Here is a 19751-nt window from a genome sequence, read left to right on the forward strand (position 1 = left end):
ATTTATTTTTTTCCATGTTTTTTTTTCCTGATTAGAATTAACAGCACAACATATTTTATATTTCTTCAGCTATTTGATACACAATAAGTCAATGCAGAGATAATTCAATGAATAATGTATGAGAACATGCGTTTGTCATTTTCTAATTTGTGTTTGTACATGTGTATGTCATTTTCTAATTTGTATTCATATTTCTTCGTGCATGTTCACATTTGTAGCATAAAAATGTATACACTGAAAATTATCAATTTTTGGCAGCCTCCATTTTTGATAGTAACAGTGTGTTTAATGATACATGTTGTGTATTTACTTCCATTGTTTTATAAAATAAAAATTTGATTCCTTAGAAGAAAAAAAATTGAGGATATTGCTATTCTTAATTTTACTGTAAGGCACATAAAATAAGTACACAGCAAAATAATTCTTTACAGTATTTTGCTTTTTGAATATTTAAAATGAAGTTGCAATTACTGTGAAAACAATTAATTTAATTTGAAATCCACTAAGGGCTGTTCCATAAAAACATACATGGGACACAGGGAAGGCACTTCCAAATCTCAGTTGGGTATCATCTTTCTTTATGCATAGTGGAAATATAAATGAAATTCTATTTTGCCTCTATAGGTGGTTACCCAATTTTTGAAGTGCCTTCCCTGGGTACCATGCATGTTTTAATGGAACAGCCCTAACATCTTAAAATGAAAAAAATTGCTTTCAGTGATATCATATTAATTTTTTCAAAAATATATCCTACCAATTCCACTACGAAATGTAGAAAAGCAACACTGATTTTTTTAGCATATGCAACAAAATTAACCAAGTTTAGACTGAAATGGAGAAATATGTAATATTTCTGTTGAAATAAATGGTTTATAAATACAATTTCAGTATATTGGTTTAAATAGTATTTCATGAACATGTATCTGGTTTAAATTCCTGTTTTTTCTTGAAATTGAGTAATTAAATTTTAGCATCATTTAATAGTTTTACTTTTTCAGTCTGTTAATTGCTGCATAACGATGATCTAATGGCATATAACATATTCTTATTGCCATTTACCTTTCTCTGCTTCTAGTTCTTTTGCTGTCTGTTGTTGAGCTGGTTGTTCCTGAGCTGGTTGTTGTTGTTGACCTGGTTGTTCCCCTGCATTTGGAGGCTGAATCTGCTTCTGACCTCCTGCACCTGCTGCTTGCCTGTAAAAGAGAAACTCTATACTGTCAGGGGACATAACCTATAATTTTGTATCTCTTTCCTTGAGATCAGTGAGTGAAATATGTCACAATTTATCAATTGATGTGCGATCATTTCAAAAATCATTTACACATGAAAAAATCCACAAATATTTCTGCCAAAAAAATCACTGTATTTTAAAAGAACAGAGTTCCAATGTCCCCCGCATTGCACATATTTTATCTATCCAAGGATCAAGGGCAATAACTAAAAAATACACTTTTTTTCTTTAAAACTGTTGATAAATATCTTAAAGAAATGAATGCTTCAGAGCAAATTCAATGTGATTTCCAATCTAATTAATATTTCCAAGGGGCATAACTCTTTTAAAACATTTGATCAGCACTGATTTTCAAACTCGTCCAAGACATTGCTGCTATAAACCTACAATATAAGTTTCATAAAAATCTGGCAAGAATTGTACACATGAGGGTGCCAACGATGCAATTTTCCATATAATTAATGTTTCCAAGGGCATAACTGTTTTAAAAATAGTTGATCGACACTGATTTTCGAACTCATCAGAGACATTACTAATATAAACCTTCAATATACGTTTCATAAAAATCTGGCAAGAATTGTACACATGAGAGCACTAACGATGCAATTTTCCATATAATTAATGTTTCAAAGGGGCATAACTCTTTTAAAAATAATTGAACTACACTGGTTTTTCGAACTCATCCGAAACATTGCTGGTATAAACCTACAATATAAGTTTCATAATAAACAGCTGCGCCATGAGCGCATGATACGCCCGACGTCTTGTGTGTGAATTTTTATGCAATAAGCATAAATAGTTTCTGACATACGGCGTGACATGCGAAAACCCCCCTTTTTTTTTTACAAAAAACTCAAAATCTCTAAAATAAAATTTTGAATCAAAACCAAAAAGTATACAGATCTTAAGATTAATATAACTAAGAAGTGTGTAAAATTTTAAGCAATAATCATAAATCGTTTTTGAGATACGGCATGACATGTGAAAACCCCCCTTTTAAAAAAAAAAAATCAATATCTCAAAAATAAATTTTTTAATCAAAACCAAAAAGTATACAGATCTTTAGATTAATATAACTAAGAAGTGTGTAAAATTTTAAGCAATAATCATAAATCGTTTTTGAGATACGGCGCGACATGTGAAAAACCCCTCCCCCTTTTTTTAACAAAATACTCAATATCTCTAAAATAAAATTTTGAATCATCACCAAAAAGTATACAGATCTTAAGATTAATATAACTAAGAAGTGTGTAAAGTTTTAAGCAATAATCATAAATTGTTTTTGAGATACTGCGCAACGTGTGAAAAAAAAACACACGCCTGTTTTAGTTACTAAGTCCCGTAACTCAAAAAGTTTTAATCTTATTTTCACCAAAAAGTATACAGATCGTTTGACCATCATAAGAAACAACTATGTTAAGTTTCAGGAAATTTGGATAAGTCATTCTCAAGTTACAGTGCGACATGTTTACGCCGGACAGACAGACGGACGGACGCCGGACATTTGTATACCATAATACGTCCCGTCAAAAATTTGACGGGCGTATAAAAATCTGACAAGATTTGGACACATGAGAGTGCTAATGATGCAATTTATAATTAATTTTTCCAAGGGCATAACTCTTTTAAAAGTTATTGATTGGCACTGATTTTCGAACTCGTCCGAAACATTGCTGATATAATTCTATGGTATAAGTTTTAAAAAAATCTGGCAAGAATTGTATATGTGAGAGTGCTAATAAGACCAGAGGGACGGATGCCCAGTATTTCTATGTCCCTCGCAACACATTGCAAGGGGGACAACAACAAATAATATGGATGAAATGTAGTAAAATATTCCTTGGTATCTGCACCATGTGACTCTAATTAATAATAAAAGTTCAGTGCCATTAATACATATTGTAATTTCTGAAAATCAGTTTAAGAAAAAATGTATTAAAAAATAAGCTATGCCATGAATGCATTATACACTTGTGCTGCTCCGATAAGCGAGATTGGGCTTTGTATGTAAATTTCATATCATTACTGATTGAAGAAAAACCCTTGTGTAAATAGTCCATAAAGATTTGTGAAAGTACACTCGTGCTACATTTATCATGAGACATTTGAATAAATTGCTTCGCCGAGCGCAGCTGGATACTACCGCAGAGGTCCAACCCTGAACAGTTGGGGCAAAAATGGACACAATATTAGTGCTTGATACAGGTCTGAATTTGGATTGAAATTAAATGTTTGACACATAATAGGTTTCTGACACAGAATAACTGTAGTCAAAGAGCTTAGAATTGGTTATATGATTTGAATTTATTCAATTTTTTGCTTTTGTGCAATTCACTATGCTGCGAATTGCCCCCCCCCCCCCCTCAAAAAAATGTACCCCTTTTTTTTTGCTTTTGTGCAATACACTATGCTGTTGCAAATTGACCCCCCCCCCCCCAAAAAAAAAAAAAAAATCACCCCCCTTTTTTTTTGGCAAAATTTTTTTTTTCACCCCATCCCCCTTTTTTTTTGCAAAAAGAAAACAATATTTGAAAAAAATTTCTTTTTAATTTCTGAAATCTGTAACGAGAAAAAAAAATTGTTCCCCCCCCCCCCCCCCCCCCAATTTTTTTTTCACCTGCCCTCCCCCTCCCCTTTTTCAAAAAAAAAATCTTTCCCTCAAGATATGGTCATTATCTCAACTCAAATTTCCAATGGAGTTTGCAACCATAATTACCCATTTAAATACATCATAAAAGTCTTAAAATAGAAAATGACATACATAATCATGGCTTAAATTAATATATCTTTAATCAGCATTTTTATAAGTAACTTCTAAAAATAAATTGACAGCTAAACACCTCAAGACAATACCAAATTTCTTTATACATAATTTTAAAGCAGTGTAAGGGAGGTAATCCAAATTTAACATTGTACTTTAAAGTGATTGTCCATTAACAAGGAAACCCTTGTTTTTCCCCCTTTTTTGCCCCTAATTCCTAAATGGTTTGAGCCATTTTGAGCCCTCCCCAAAGCCAATCCTAACCATCCCTTTGTGGTATGGAAACTTGTTGTACAATTTCAGAGAGATCCATACACCGTTCCACAAGTTATTGTCTGAAAACTAGAAAAATGCTTATTTGGGCCCCTTTTTTGTCCCCTAATTCCTAAATTGTTAGGACCATAACCCCCAAAATCAATCCAAACCTTCCTTTTGTGGTTATAAACCTTGTGTTTAAATTTCATAGATTTCTATTCACTAATACTAAAGTTATTGTCCGGAAACCAAGTGTCTTCAGGCGACGATGACGATGTGATACCAATATACGACCACAAAATTGTTTTGCGGTCATATAAAAATTGCCCAGTTTTTGGCTATCATAGTCTTACAACTCTTGAAAATCATCAAAACCAAAATCCTTAGTCCCTGTTGAGGAAGCTAAACAGCATGTATAAGTATGCCCTCTGCAAATAATTCAAGGGCACCTCTCCCCCCACCCCCCAAAAAAATTTATAGCATCTGCCAAATCGTATTTATTATATGAATAAAAGAGGATGTGGGTACATGTCAATTAGAGGAAAACTAACAAATGTTTCTCTTCTGTTGCTGCACTACTTACTGTACTTGGATCTTCAAATCTTCTCCAATATCAATCCCAGAATTGATCAACTGTTGCATAGGTGCTGCTCCAACTTTCTGGAACATTTCTGAATATAACTTCTTAACCTGTTCTCTACATTGGCTGAAAAAAATCATTAAAAAGTGTATTCCAAACTGCAGTGAATTGTTTTTCACTTAAAATGAGTTGAAAAAGTGCAAAATGTAAAATGTTTCACATAGTATTAATGACAAAAATTACACATAGTTCTAGGGGAAAGAAAAAAATGATTTTATTGGACAAATAAAATGCTCCGCAGGGCGCAGCTTGATACGACCGCAGAGGTCGAACCCTGAACAGTTGGGGGAAGTATGGACACAACATTCAAGCTTGATACAGCTTTGGATTTGGATTGTGATTAAATATTTGACACAGCATAGGTTTCTAACACAGATTGAATGTGGTCTAAGAACTTAAAAATTTTAAATTGGACATTCACCTATTATGGTCCAATATCCAAAATCTAAATACATGGTTAGATTCAGCATATCAAAGAACCCCAAGAATTCAATTTTTGATGAAATCAAACAAAGTTTAATTTTGGACCCTTTTGACCTCAATGTGGACAAAGTTAATAACGGGGCCCAAAAATCAAAAATCTAAATACATGGTTAGATTCAGCATATCAAAGAACCCCATATATTCAATTTTTGTTGAAATCAAACAAAGTTTAATTTTGGACCACGATTTGGACCAACTTGAAAACTGGGCCCATAATCAAAAATCTAAATACATGTTTAGATTCAGCATATCAAAGAACCCCATATATTCAATTTTTGTTAAAATCAAACTAAGTTTAATTTTGGACCCTTTGGACCTTAATGTAGACCAATTTGAAAATGGAACCAAAAATTAAGAATCTAAATACACGGTTAGATTCGGCATATCAAAGAACCCCAATAATTCAATTTTTGATGAAATCAAACAAAGTTTAATTTTGGACCCTTTTGACCTCAATGTGGACAAAGTTGATAACGGGGCCCAAAAATCAAAAATCTAAATACATGGTTAGATTCAGCATATCAAAGAACCTCATATATTCAATTTTTGTTGAAATCAAACAAAGTTTAATTTTGGACCCCGATTTGGACCAACTTGAAAACTGGGCCCATAATCAAAAATCTAAAAACATGTTTAGATTCAGCATATCAAAGAACCCTAAGAATTCAATTTTTGTTAAAATCAAACTAAGTTTAATTTTGGACCCTTTGGACCTTAATGTAGACCAATTTGAAAACGGAACCAAAATTTAAGAATCTAAATACACAGTTAGATTCGGCATATCAAAGAACCCCAATAATTCAATTTTTGATGAAATCAAACAAAGTTTAATTTTGGACCCTTTGGACCTCAATGTGGACCAATTTAAAAACGGGGCCCAAAATCCAAAAACTAAATACACGGTTAGATTCAGCATATTAAAGAACCCCATGAAATCAAGAATAAAACCCCATTGAAATTGGTCAAGAAATAAGCAATTTATAGGAAGTATCTTCTTTTGCACAATCCTGTGCTATTAAATATTTCTTGCTATTGCGCAATACTGTACAATTGACAATTTCTTGCTATTGCGCAATATTGTGCTATTGGATATTTCTTGCTATTGCACAATACTGTGCAATTGAAGATTTCTTGCTATTGCGCAATACTGTGCAATTGAAGATTTCTTGCTATTGTGCAATACTGTGCAATTGAAAATTTCTTGCTATTGCACAATACTTATTATATAATAATTTACACATCCTGTTTGGTGTGTATCTCCTACCATATCATTATTATTTGATTTTAAATATAAATCAGAAATAACCAACTTAAAATGGAAAATTTTAAAAGAAACAAAAAAGGAAAAAAAGAAAATAAAGGAAAAAAAAATAAATCCCCCCCCAAAATTTTTTGAACCCCCATTATGATTCATCACCCCCAAACTCAATCCCAGCCTTCCCTTTGTGGTATGGTACCTTGCAGTACAATTTCAGAGAGATCCATACACTTGAACACAAGTTATTGTCTGGAAACTAGAAAAAAATGTGTTTTTTGGCCCCTTTTTGGCCCCAAATTCCTAAACGTTTAGGGCAATTACCCCCAAACTCAAACCCAGCTTTCCCTTTGTGATATGGAACCTTGTAGTACAATTTCAGAAAGATCCATACACTTACACACAAGTTATTGTCATGAAACTAGAAAAATGCTTGTTTTTTGCCCCTTTTTTGGCCCCTAATTCCTAAAATTTGGAGGCAATTACCCCCAAAATCAATCCCAGCATTCCTTTAGTGATATGGAACCTTGTGGTACAATGTCAGAGAGATCCATACACTAACACACAAGTTATGTCTGGAAGTTACAAAAATGCTTATTTTTGGCCCCTTTTTGGCCCCTAATTCCTTTACTGTTATTACCATAACCCCCAAAATCAATCCCAACCTTCCTTTTGTGGTATTGAACCTTGTGGTAAAATTTCATAAAGATCCATTCACTTAAACTAAAGTTAGAGTGCGAAAACCAATGTGTCTTCGGACGACGCCGGACGACGACGACGACGCCGGACGACGACGACGCCAACGTCATACCAATATACGACCACAAAAATTTTTTTGCGGTCGTATAAAAACTACTGGGTGTTCTTGCACCCTGAAAAGTTGCTTTTTCATAAAAATAATTTTATATAAATAACAACCAGGCCATAAATTGTACTATACCCTTAACATATCCAATTTTCTAAAAAAAAATAATATTTAAATGTCTTGGTTTCTGCCTATTTAAATGTTTATAGTTTACCTGTCACAGTTCTGTGTTGAAGCAGCTGCAGGTTGACTTTTAAGTTTATCAACTTCATCTGAAAACAAACATAACTGATAAAGTACACAATAAATTCTATGTGAATGCATGTAAAACTGTTGTTTATATATTATTAATGATATGTAAAGGGTTCTCCATGCTGCCAGCAATAAAATGGTGAAGAATAAAATTGTATTAACATGACTAATATTAGTATAAACAATTGTCAAAGATGGCAGCAAGTTATATACGGAATATATATACTCGGTAGCTCACAAATGATCCTCCAGCAAAAATTTAGGGTATACAGGAGGTCAATTAACAATGAATGTGAAATGCATTATACAGTGTGAACCATGCTCCCATGAAGCTTGACAAGAAATCTCAGGAAGCTCTGATTTGTTTTTCCACAGGAAAATGTGACAAAACATTTCCAAGGAGGACATTTTGTTTAAGAATATACTCTAGAGAATTGAATGTTTTAGATAGAAGGGTCAAACTTAATGCCCACGTCTCATAGCCGCAGGGGCATAAAAAGTAAAGCAAGTGACTTTCAATTTTTGCATGAAGCTTACATTTATGTTGATATTAGAGGTACTTAAATAATAAGCAAACTTTTGGTAGAATCAAAGTGAATGTGTACATTAAAGTACATTTCATGTATTTATATCATCTACATATATGTACAATGTATTATTAAATACTTGGTTTACCATGTTTACTGTGGATAATTTCAGCAGATTGCCTTTTGAAGGTTTCATTTCTTTTTTTCATCAAATATAATGTATAACCCTTAAGACATTTCAGAGTAACTTCAAAGGATTAGGTTTGATAAGACCCCAATATATATGGCCCTATAGATATCTACATTTATCTTACCTCCTATACATTTCTAGGAACATGATTGGTTAAAAGCAAACCGTGTGGAGACAGTGTATATTCCATATTGGGTTAGTAGGCAGGGCTTATTTCAATACACAGTTAGTAGTGGTGTTACGTCCCTTTATAACAACAACACAGTGTTGAGGAAAAATCTTAAAGATTTCAAGACGAAGAAATTGATGATGAACGATTGAAATAAATCCATAAAACACATTTAAAGTAACAAGTCGTTATTGTTGGCATTTGTTTTTGTATAGACCAATGGAAGTAGGTTCTTAAAACTAACAGTATTGAAGACTTGATCACTTTGATAAGCCACTAGTCTAAATACCACATGTTAAGATAGTCGGTAAGATAAATTCGTTACATAGTGTGCTAGTGATCTAATGCGATGATTCTTATAACAAATTTTGGTGTACTTATCCGACTCCAAAATGCAGTTTGTCAAACCATGTTACCTGACCCCATATATATCGTATTAGGTCACTAGCACACATGTAACGAATTTATCTTATCGACTATCTTAACGTGGTATTTAGACTGGTGGCTTATCAAAGTGATCAAGTCTTCAATACCGTTAGTTTTAAGAACCTACTTCCATTGGTCTATACAAAAACAAATGCCAATAACAACTTGTTAGCCTAAAAGTATTAGCCTAAATGTGTAAATGTCAATGCTTTATATGAACAGCTGGACAGGAATATTTCTACATATGTATCTTTTCCTTACATGTCAATTTGTCAACTCGAAACGCTTATTATTTTGAAACAATGTACTGAAAATGGATCCTTACCAAACTTACTCCTTGGTATTTCTTTAAGTATCTATATTCAAGGTTTCCCTCTACTCGTTTTTTAATCATGACAATTATCAATGAATCCAAAATTATCTTGTGCTCACCTTTGACTGCACTTAACTGAGATTGGATACCAGAATTGTTAGTCTCACATTGTTGCTGAAAAAAGAAATAGAATACATTGTATATCATCATTTAAATACATGTACATACATTCCATACACATATATATATGTAGATAACATTCACAAAAGATATGGCTGAGGCATAATTAAATGAGGTGCAAGGTGTACATAATATGTCTTCATGGTGTTGGATCAAAGTGATTAGAAATTAATCTTAATTACATGTACAATTAATGTTCCTACATGTATTTATATTGTAAAGAATCATGAATGGCAATTACCTGACCATATAAGCATGCCCTATGAAGTTAATTTGATGAAGTAAAACAGTACACACATATATATCATATATATATGTACATGTACATGTATGTTCATGTTGTACTGTACAGCAGATTTATTTATTTTTTCGTAGGTACCAATTTTCATGGTTTGAGGAAACCTTTAATTTTATATTCATTGATACTTGATTTTGTTGTTTTGTCAAAGTTTGTATACAATCCTATGAGAAATTTATACTTCGTTGAAAATTTAAATTTGTGGTTCATTTAAAATTTACACCCACGAATTCAATGATAATTGGAACATGTACCCAATGCCACAGAATAATAAGTAATTAATCCATGATATATACTGTACATGTATTATTACTATATAAACATAATGCAGGATAAAAGATTTTCAATGTTGTTAATTGTACATGTGATATAGAGTGATTTCTGATATTAGGAAGTGAAATCACTCTGAACTATGACCTTGTAACATGACATGCATTCCCCATCATGAAGATCATCTAAGATGATAGTCAATAAAATGTGTAAACTAAAGAGTATCTTTATACCTTTTATTCTCCACTTAAAACATGATGTCATTAAAATGGATATCCTGGATTTACATTTTATCATTCTTTATATAAAAATAAGAAGATGTGGTATGATTGCCAATGAGACAACTCTCCACAAGAGACCAAATGACACAGAAATTAACAACTATAGATCACTGTATGTACAGCCTTCAACAATGAGCAAAACCCACAGTATGGTCAAATTCCCAAAAAGCCAATTCTTGATATATTTATTGAAAGCTTTCATTTTGTATATATATAAATACAAGTCTAAATTGAAAACAACGTTCAAACCTATTATTGCGTTGGATAAAAACTACAATTTTTATACGTGTGCATGCAAAACAAATTTCTATATATATATAAGTCTAAATTGAAAACAACGTTCAAACCTATGATTGCGTTGGATAAAAACCGCAATTTTTATACGTGTGCATGCAAAACAAATTTCTTGGTAGAGGGATCTAAATACAGCACAAACAACATTTTCCAAAAGACCAAAAAAGTGAAAAAGTATATTTAAACAAAACGCATTTGACCAACAGGTCGAAATACAGATGTTCTTTAACCCTGCTGACTGCCATTGGCGATTATATATATATATATATATATATATATATCATCAAGTCTAAATTGAAAACAATGTTCAAACCTGATTGCGTTGGATAAAAACCGCAATTTTTAACACTGCTGACTGCCATGGCGATTGCCAAATAAACGGATCACCAGATGTAACAAAATGGATCTTAATTATTAATTTAATACCAAACAGAAAACAATAAACTTGCAGAAAAGATTGTATACCGCTAACATGAGGTGCAAAAATTGGTACACCATATCCAGATTTCGAAATTAATGTCTCTTCAGTGATGTTAAGAATCGAAACGGTATTTGGAAGGCCATATAATTTACCTCAATTTAGGATTGACTCTTGAATTTTGTGAAGAGTCATCATATTATATTAACTGTAATATCATGGTGCTTTAACACCCTCTGGGTATTTTGTATCCTTGTTACAACATTTGACATGTGTAGTCAGACATCTTAAGTCTGCTTCGATATTGTAATTATGAACATCAGTCTTTACTTAGATTTAAAAAATTTGTTGGTACATGTATATACATGATATATGTACACTGTATTAAAAGTACTTATGTATTGACAAAAATAAAATATTTAGTTACATACATTGTATGTAATCAATAAAGACAACATGTGTTAAAAAGGAAATATAAAAGTGTTCATATTTGATTAAACTAAAGAACAGCAGCTGTACTTACAAATATATATAAAAATATGTATGTTCATTTAATACGTTTCTGGCTCATTTATCTTTCTTTTTTTGTGGTTATATTAATGCCAAGCCTATTGTAAAAATCTTGTTCCATACATGTAGTTGAGAAAAAAAAAGAATCTACATGTATATAATTCATTAACATTATTACTAAAGATGCCTCTAACATGTCTAACAACTATCTTCTATTGTTTTTAAGTGTTGAGCTTTTCATATTTTATAATTCATTGTATATGTTGTAAAAGAACTACTAGCAACTATCACCATGGAAAAAAACCAATAAAAGCATAATATAATAAAGCTGCATTACATGTACTCATAATGTACATTTTGCTGGGTTTTACCAAGTAATACTGATTATAGATATGGAAAGATGTGGTATGAGTGCCAATGAGACAATTCTCCATCCAAGTTACAATTTATAAAGATAAAATAAACATGTGAAAGCTCTCTCACAGGCAAACAACCCATAATTGAAAAATTGCTTCGCTGAGCGCAGCTGGATACGCCCGCAGAGGTCCAACCCTGAACAGTTGGGGCAAAAATGGACACAATATTCAAGCTTGATACAGGTCTGAATTTGGATTGTAATTAAATATTTGACATGTTATAGGTTTCTGAATAAATGTAGTCAAAGAACTTGAAATTGGTTATATGAATTGAATTTATATTCAATTAAAGATTTCTTGCTGTTGTGCAATACACTATGCTGTTGCGCAATACTTAGTAAATCTGTTGTCAGACTATAAACAAATAAAATTTATAAAATTCTAAAGGGAGCTTACATCAATAGATATAAACAATTCACCAACGTTTCATAAGAATTGCTGAAAGCATTTTTGAGTTATGGTCTGAAAACTGGAAAATCCCCCCTTTTTAATGAATAAAACCCCATAACTCGGAAATATAAAATCTAAAATTTATAAAATTCTAAAGGGAGCTTACATCAATAGACATCAACAATTCATCAAAGTTTCATGAGAACTGTTGAAAGCATTTTTGAGTTATTGTCTGAAAACTGGAAAATCCCCCTTTTTTTTATGAATAAAACCCCATAACTTGGAAACGTAAAATCTAAAATTAATAAAAATCAAAAGGGAGCTCATGTCAATAGATATAAATAATTAACCAAAATTTCTTGCAAGTTGGTGAAAGCATTCTTGAGTTATTGTCCGAAAACTGAAAAATCCCCCTTTTTTTAATGAATAAAACCCCACAACTCGGAAACGTAAAATCTAAAATTTATAAAAAACGAAAGGGAGCTCACGTCAATAGATATAAACAATTCACCATAGTTTTATGCAAATTGGTTAAAGCGTTTTTGAGTTAATGTCCGACATGTTGACGACGGACGGACAGACGGACAGACGGACAGATGGACAGACGGACAATGGTATACCATAATACCTCCCGTAAACGGGCGTATAAAAATATAAGGGCATACACCACAAGCACGGGGACACATTCTACTGCATCCACACAGCACAAGCAACAAACAGTGCAATAAATAGATATAGGAAGATGTGGTATGAGTGCCAATGAGACAATTCTCCATCCAAGTTACAATTTATAAAGATAAAATAAAGCATACATGTAACTAGGTAATATTTAATACTACACTAGTCTGAATTAAGTGATATGTATAAAAAATGTATATTTTAATTCATACGTATATACATGGACATGTTACTGAGACTACTTCAACATGCACATGTAGTCTCAGTTTATGAATTCACTTGTTTGAGGCTCCTAGTATAAAGTGCATTAATTTGTGAAAGCATTGGTCAAGCAACTCTAAGAAAAATTATGTACATTTGAACATGAACAGAAAACGTATAAATTTTCTGAATAAGTTTATAGATCATCCCCATAAACTTTTATTAAATCCTATTCTGTCTAAATTGGTCAGACTGTTAGCATGAGTCCAAATTTATTGTTTTTTTTAACAAATAAACTATCTAATATTTAGAGTAAACAATTAATTTTATGTAAGGAAAATGATTGATTGATTGATTAGTGTTTAACGCAACTTTCAACACTATTGTGCTATTTCGTGGCTGTCAGTTTTTATTGATGGAGGAAGCCGGAGAGCACGGAGAGAACCACAGACCTTCAGTAGGAAAACTGACAATCCTAGTCAATTAAGATTGAAGTCTAGTGCACCTGCCCCGTGCAGGATTCAAACTCTAAGGAAAATGACTAATCAACAATGTTTGTCCATTGTGTATTTTTTTTCTAAAAAAGCTTACAATTGTAAGTGTTTACACATTTTAAACAGCTTTAATAACATATACATCACTAATTAATAAGTAATTATTCAGATAATAACAAAGACTTTTAATATTAAAATAATAAGCTTTTCATCTTTTCAAAGTGTGGGTGACATGTCCCCTTAAGGTGTCTATTTAACAATAAGATTGTACAGGTATAGCGATTTAATTTTACAATTCACTAATGACACTACACCAAAATATTTTTTTAAACTTTGAATTGATTCAAACACAGCTGGGAAATAAACATGAGAAAACATGGCATAGACAGAAATGGAAATTTTATCCTCTGAAAATGATTCTTTTAAAATATTCATCTGTATAAAAAGTATATATTTAGCAATAAATCTGATAATACTAAGAAACTGCAATAATTCTTTACTATTCAGCTGTGTATGAATAAGCTCAAGAATTCTTATTACCCAGTATTTCTCTTTTCTGGGATCGGCCAGAGTTTTGGCCAGCCCGGGAAACACCTAGGTAATACTTTGCCAACCCTGTTTCTACATGAAAGTTCATTTTCTCTTTTATTGCACAAAATATAACGAAGACAGACACCATTTATATCACATTATTTCGGAATCATGTCACAATTTCATTAACTTAAATTCCCAAGAGAAATTGCTATGGCTGATGTCTTGTGAGAACTTAACTGTATTAAAAGAGTTGTGTATATTCCTGGTTAAACACTGCAAATAGCAGATTTATATGACATGTTTCGCATAATTAATAATTGTTGTTTTTAAAAAAAAAAAAAAAAAAAAGTAATAATAATTATTTGTTAATTGACCGGATTCAGTTTCTCTTTTTATTTTGTTCATCTGCTTCTGACACGGGGAGGATTGCTGGTATTGCCTATCGCAATCAACAGTATATCCTAGAGCACCGTCCCTTGGTGTCTCCTGCAGATGAGCAAATTTCCATCTTTATAGATAATAGGTTAAGGTTGATCAAACTTTATTATTAATACTTTTTTTTTTTTTAATTTTTACACTGCTGGACATATGGAAGGAAGGAAAAAAAAAAAAAAAAATACTCAAGAGTACTTTTAATGTATTTTTGTTATTAATACTATTTTCATTGTCTATTATAATATCTGTCACGTTATATACTGTACAATGTCTCATGTTTGTTGCTTATACTATCATAATTGTTAATTGTAAATGCCCCCTGTGGGACCATGATTGGAATAATAAATATTTATTTATTTATACATATGAAGGGAAAAGTCACAGGAAAATTATCATAACCCAATAATGTCACATGATCAGCAACTTTTTTTTCTACATCTAAATGTACAAATGTGTGATATTTTTCCTGTTTACCTTTGCAATGTACATTGTATTTAAAGGAAGAAAATCATTTCTTAAATTGCCTGTTGCAAGGCTAAATTTCTGTCCCTATCCAATATACCCTATATATAAAAATGTACAAGTAGCTATATCACAGACACCTGCACGGGCTGCTCTGGCTCCAAAAAAGTTGGAGCCAGAAAAATCGCCAGCTGCTATATTTTGTCACCAGTTTTGAAAACTTGGAGCCAACTTTAGAGCCATTTAGAGTCTTTATTTTCTCTACCAAAATTTGAAACCATGTTCAATTTAAATTTCTTACACACTGTACTAATGACAATGTACATTTTGTAGTTAAATACATGAAAAAAGCATGTGTACTTTTATTTTCTTTGTCAGTATTTCATAATTAGATATAGGAAGATGTGGTATGAGTGCCAATGAGACAACTCTCCATCCAAGTAACAATTTATAAAAGTAAACCATTATGGGTCAAGGTACAGCCTTCAACACGGAGCATTGGCTCACACCGAACAGCAAGCTATAAAGGGCCCCAAAAAATTACTAGTGTAAAATCAATCAAACGGGAAAACCAACGATCTAATCTATATAAAAACGAGAAACACGTATGAACTACATAAACAGACGACAACTACAGTATACAAATAAAATAATACATGTATAACAATAAAGAATAAAACAAAGCAGCTATGTTTTTATTTGATTGTGTATGTCTCCAAACGGGACTAATGGGACTTATACATGTATAATGAGATGACTCTATTGATCATTTATCATCAATCTTCCTGTCCTTATAATTAGCTTATGGTCTGTACATGCTACAGAATACAGAAAATGTTTTTAAATTAAAAAAAAAGAATAGAAAAAATGGGCAATGAAGAAAAGAGAATAATGGGTGTTTAAATATACAGAATAGTAAAAGTTTGTATAAAAATTAAAGAATAAAGAAAATGATGACCCTAGCACCCTACCCATGTTGCTACCAAGACCCTCTTAAATTTGCCCATAACTCAAAAGACCTCCTAAACCTCTAAGTCTGTCAGAAGTATATCTTGAGTAGGTATCCAATACTAGGAAAAAATAAAGTTGAGTTATCTTTCTTTATTTGGGTGTGCTCCTTCATCAGAGGATTATACACAGTTGAGTACTCAGTTTAAGTGAATAAGATCAATGGCGGCCGGATTTGTTATTTTTGTATCATAAGTGAGGGCAGGCAAAGACATATTACGTCTGAGTTTATCATTTTTTTTACGGAATACAAGTAAAACGATGTTTTATAACAAGTTTATTTTGGTTTACTCTTTCTGTCAATACCTTTTCATCATGAAACTAAGGTAAACGTTGCAAATTATTGCCTTATGAAAATTTCTTCAATATGAAATGACAATACTGACTGAACGATTCTATTTGAATGAATTAATGTTGATGATTATTAATGAACCATTGTATAAGCAGAATTACCATTAACAACAACAACAGATTATGACACCTGTTGTAACCGTTGATTAGCTTGGGGTTGTAAACAAAGTCATGAACTTGTCGCCTAGTAAAATCTAATACAATATTTTTTTTTACTTTAACCAATTTAAATGACAATTGATAAATATACTGCTACAGTCAAGAAATGAAAATTTTGACATGGAAAAATGTTGTCGCCAGATAAAATAAAAAATCGCAATTTGAAGCCTAGCGCGGTCCTTGAACTGTCTCATGCAATATTAAATGCCCCACCTGTTTCATGTAATGGTAAAGACCCCTCCCTTTTTCTTAATGGTCTTAATAGTTATCAAAGGTACCAGGATTATAATTTAATATGCCAGACGTGCGTTTTGTCTACATTATAAGAAACTGTCTCATGAAACCAGTGCCAGTGATCTTTTACAGTGTTTATTGTATTAAGAGTAAAAAAAAAACACCAATAATAGAACAGAGTTCCAATTGCAATGTCCCTCATTTTGCACAATGTGTCGCACAGGGGACAAACAGAAACCGCTCACGCTATGGATCATAAATACTGAAATAGAGCATGCAGAGGCAGGTACATTTGTATAATAGAACCAGGGGGGAGCCAAACTAAAGGCAAATAATTTTCATAAAATGTTTAAAAAACTCATGACTCTCTAATTACCAAATTTGTTTCACACTCTTTCTTTGAATTCTCTGCTCGTTCCACATCACCGCCCTTTTTATCAACGTCTTCTTGTAGTTTTTTAATCTCAGAATCTTTAGTGGCAATTCTTTGTTCAATTAATTGGTATTTTCTCTCAATATCTCTTTTACTTTGCTCTTCATTCAATCTTTTCGAGGTCAAAATCCGGATCTGATCTTGTAAATCCATGTTTGTGGCACTTAGGGATCCGTTTGATGATGATAAATTCCAATAATTGAACCCTAAGATGGCTAAAGCCACTAAAAGTCCAATAATTAGAAATGGAGGCGACTTGCTTGGGTTTCTTGCAGCTCCTCTGCCATTTCCTGACATTATGAATGCGTTTTCTGTCTTAAAGTTAATCAAAACAAGAAGTTTCTTCGTTGCCAGCTCGCAAGTGCGTGTCCGGATGTGAATAAGACGGAAGTAGAAATAAAATATTTTTGACGTTCGGTGTTTATTTTGAAAAAAAATTGTGCTGTATTTACCAAGGATTTGTATTGTAGCGAGCCAGGGGCGACTAACCCAACAGACAACCAAATTTTAATCTCTGTATTCCAACCACTTGGAAAAGTATAAACTCTAGACTATTACTGACAAGACTGAATATTCTACTAAATAAATGATGTTGTTCTCCGGCCTGCTTTGATAAAAACCCGGACAATCAGATTATGAATTCAGCTAATGCATGTATATATCCTGGTGAAAAGAACACCAAACAAGTATTGAAGTTTCCATTTTTATTATGTATGCAGTTTCATATACTAGTACATCAAATATGTATTTCACACAGTTTGTAGATTCTACAGCAATTATATAATACCGAAATTTTTTAGCACCTCTCTAAACCAGTCCCGGAGTTCCAAATAAAAAATGTAGGAACTCTATCTTTTGAAAATATGTCACAGTTTCAAAATTGGTACACAAAATACATTATTAGCTAATTGTCTTAAAATTCATGGAAAATAGGAGGTTGTGATCTCAGTCCCATATAATAATCCATGTAGTACTATATAAGGAAATGTACTGATATATATACGAACTTTTACACGTTTGGGGTCAATTCACAACAGCATAGTGTATTGCACAAAAGCAAAAAATTGAATATAAATTCAAATCATATAACCAATTCTACAGTTATTCTGTGTCAGAAACCTATTTTGTGTCAAGTATTTAATTACAATCCCAAATTCAGACCTGTATCAAGCGCGAATATTGTGTCCATTTTTGCCCCAACTCATCTGTTCCCTATAATCGTAATCATAAAAAATTATAAACTTATAAAAATATCATATAACACTAGGTTTCCTGGTCATAAAATTTTGTTTGTTTGTCCTCACCATATATATCTACCAATAAAAAGGCCATAATCAAAAAATGTCATTCTTGCTTCTTTATTAAACAAAAAATCATTTCCATGATTCTGCATTCAGTTAAGTTCTTAGACCACTTTCATTCTGTGTCAGAAACCTATGCTGTGTCAAATATTTAATTACAATCCAAATTCAGTGCTGTATCAAGCTTGAATGTTGTGTCCCGGCATACTTGCCCCAACTGTTCAGGGTTCGACCTCTGCGGTCGTATCAAGCTGCGCCCCAGCGGAGCATTTTATTCAAGTAGTTAATGATTTTATTAAAGTTCTAAAAATAGCAGAGTCACAATATGCACAAAATTACAAAATTAAAAAGGCTTGTATTTGAGATAACGTAAAAGCTAGTACAATTTAAATTACTGCAACTGAAAACAGCCGGATGTTTGATTTCTTGGTAAACAAATGTTTTTGTAGTTTTGATGTGCGTATTTTCAACAGACAGTCAGCGTTCCTTCTATGCGTACAAATCATGAGTGTGTTCTTCTTCGAATCGACTTGTTTCTTTATTCGTTTGAGGCAAATTTCGGTACGGGCTGGCTTCCTAAGTAGAACGAAAATAAGTTAGCATAATCCATTAGCTTCACATTCCTGAATATACTTTTCACTTAGTAATTCAAAGTTTGGTGACTATGTTGATCGCATCGGTACCTTTGAAGATGAATAAATGGTTACCACAGACACAATTTAATCTGCTTCATATCTTGACTTAAAAGACTTAGTAAAAGGCGGTTGAGAATTAAACTAGACAAAAACATGGTTTCAGTTTTCCCATTGCAAACTTGTCATTTTAATCTAGCAAAAAAAAACAGGATATGGAGTATGATGCAATATTCCAGGGTTTGCGTTTCCCATTATGATTTCCTTGCAAGCAGAGTGTTGTAACTATATTGACCCAATGTTTTTTAAAGAAAATCTAAAGTCATCTTAATTTTATTGACTGTTTTTAAATATTTGTGACACAAATAACCACGGATATGTTCCGTTTTGGCGTATCAACAATGTCGTCCTCTAGTCTTTGTTGGTGTCATCACATACAATGCGACTTATTGCCGGATTACATCT

General features: G+C 32.3%; 1 protein-coding gene across 2 annotated transcripts in view; it reads right to left on the bottom strand.

The window, feature by feature from the left end:
* The window catches only part of LOC127733134 (Golgi membrane protein 1-like), a 30722-nt gene extending 12991 nt beyond the window's left edge, over positions 1-17731 (bottom strand). For both annotated transcript variants that reach the window (XM_052242452.1, XM_052242450.1), the window contains exons 1-5: positions 17297-17731; positions 9427-9481; positions 7645-7702; positions 4831-4953; positions 1060-1193 (exon numbers count right to left, since the gene is read on the bottom strand). In XM_052242452.1, coding sequence (XP_052098412.1) covers positions 1060-1193; positions 4831-4953; positions 7645-7702; positions 9427-9481; positions 17297-17650 — 724 coding nt within the window. In that variant the 5' untranslated portion in view covers positions 17651-17731. The remainder of the gene's footprint in view (positions 1-1059; positions 1194-4830; positions 4954-7644; positions 7703-9426; positions 9482-17296) is intronic.
* Between the last annotated feature and the right edge of the window lie 2020 nt (positions 17732-19751).

The sequence above is a fragment of the Mytilus californianus genome, unplaced genomic scaffold (genome assembly GCF_021869535.1).
Source record: "Mytilus californianus isolate M0D057914Y unplaced genomic scaffold, xbMytCali1.0.p SCAF_3, whole genome shotgun sequence".
NCBI lineage: Eukaryota > Metazoa > Mollusca > Bivalvia > Mytilida > Mytilidae > Mytilus > Mytilus californianus.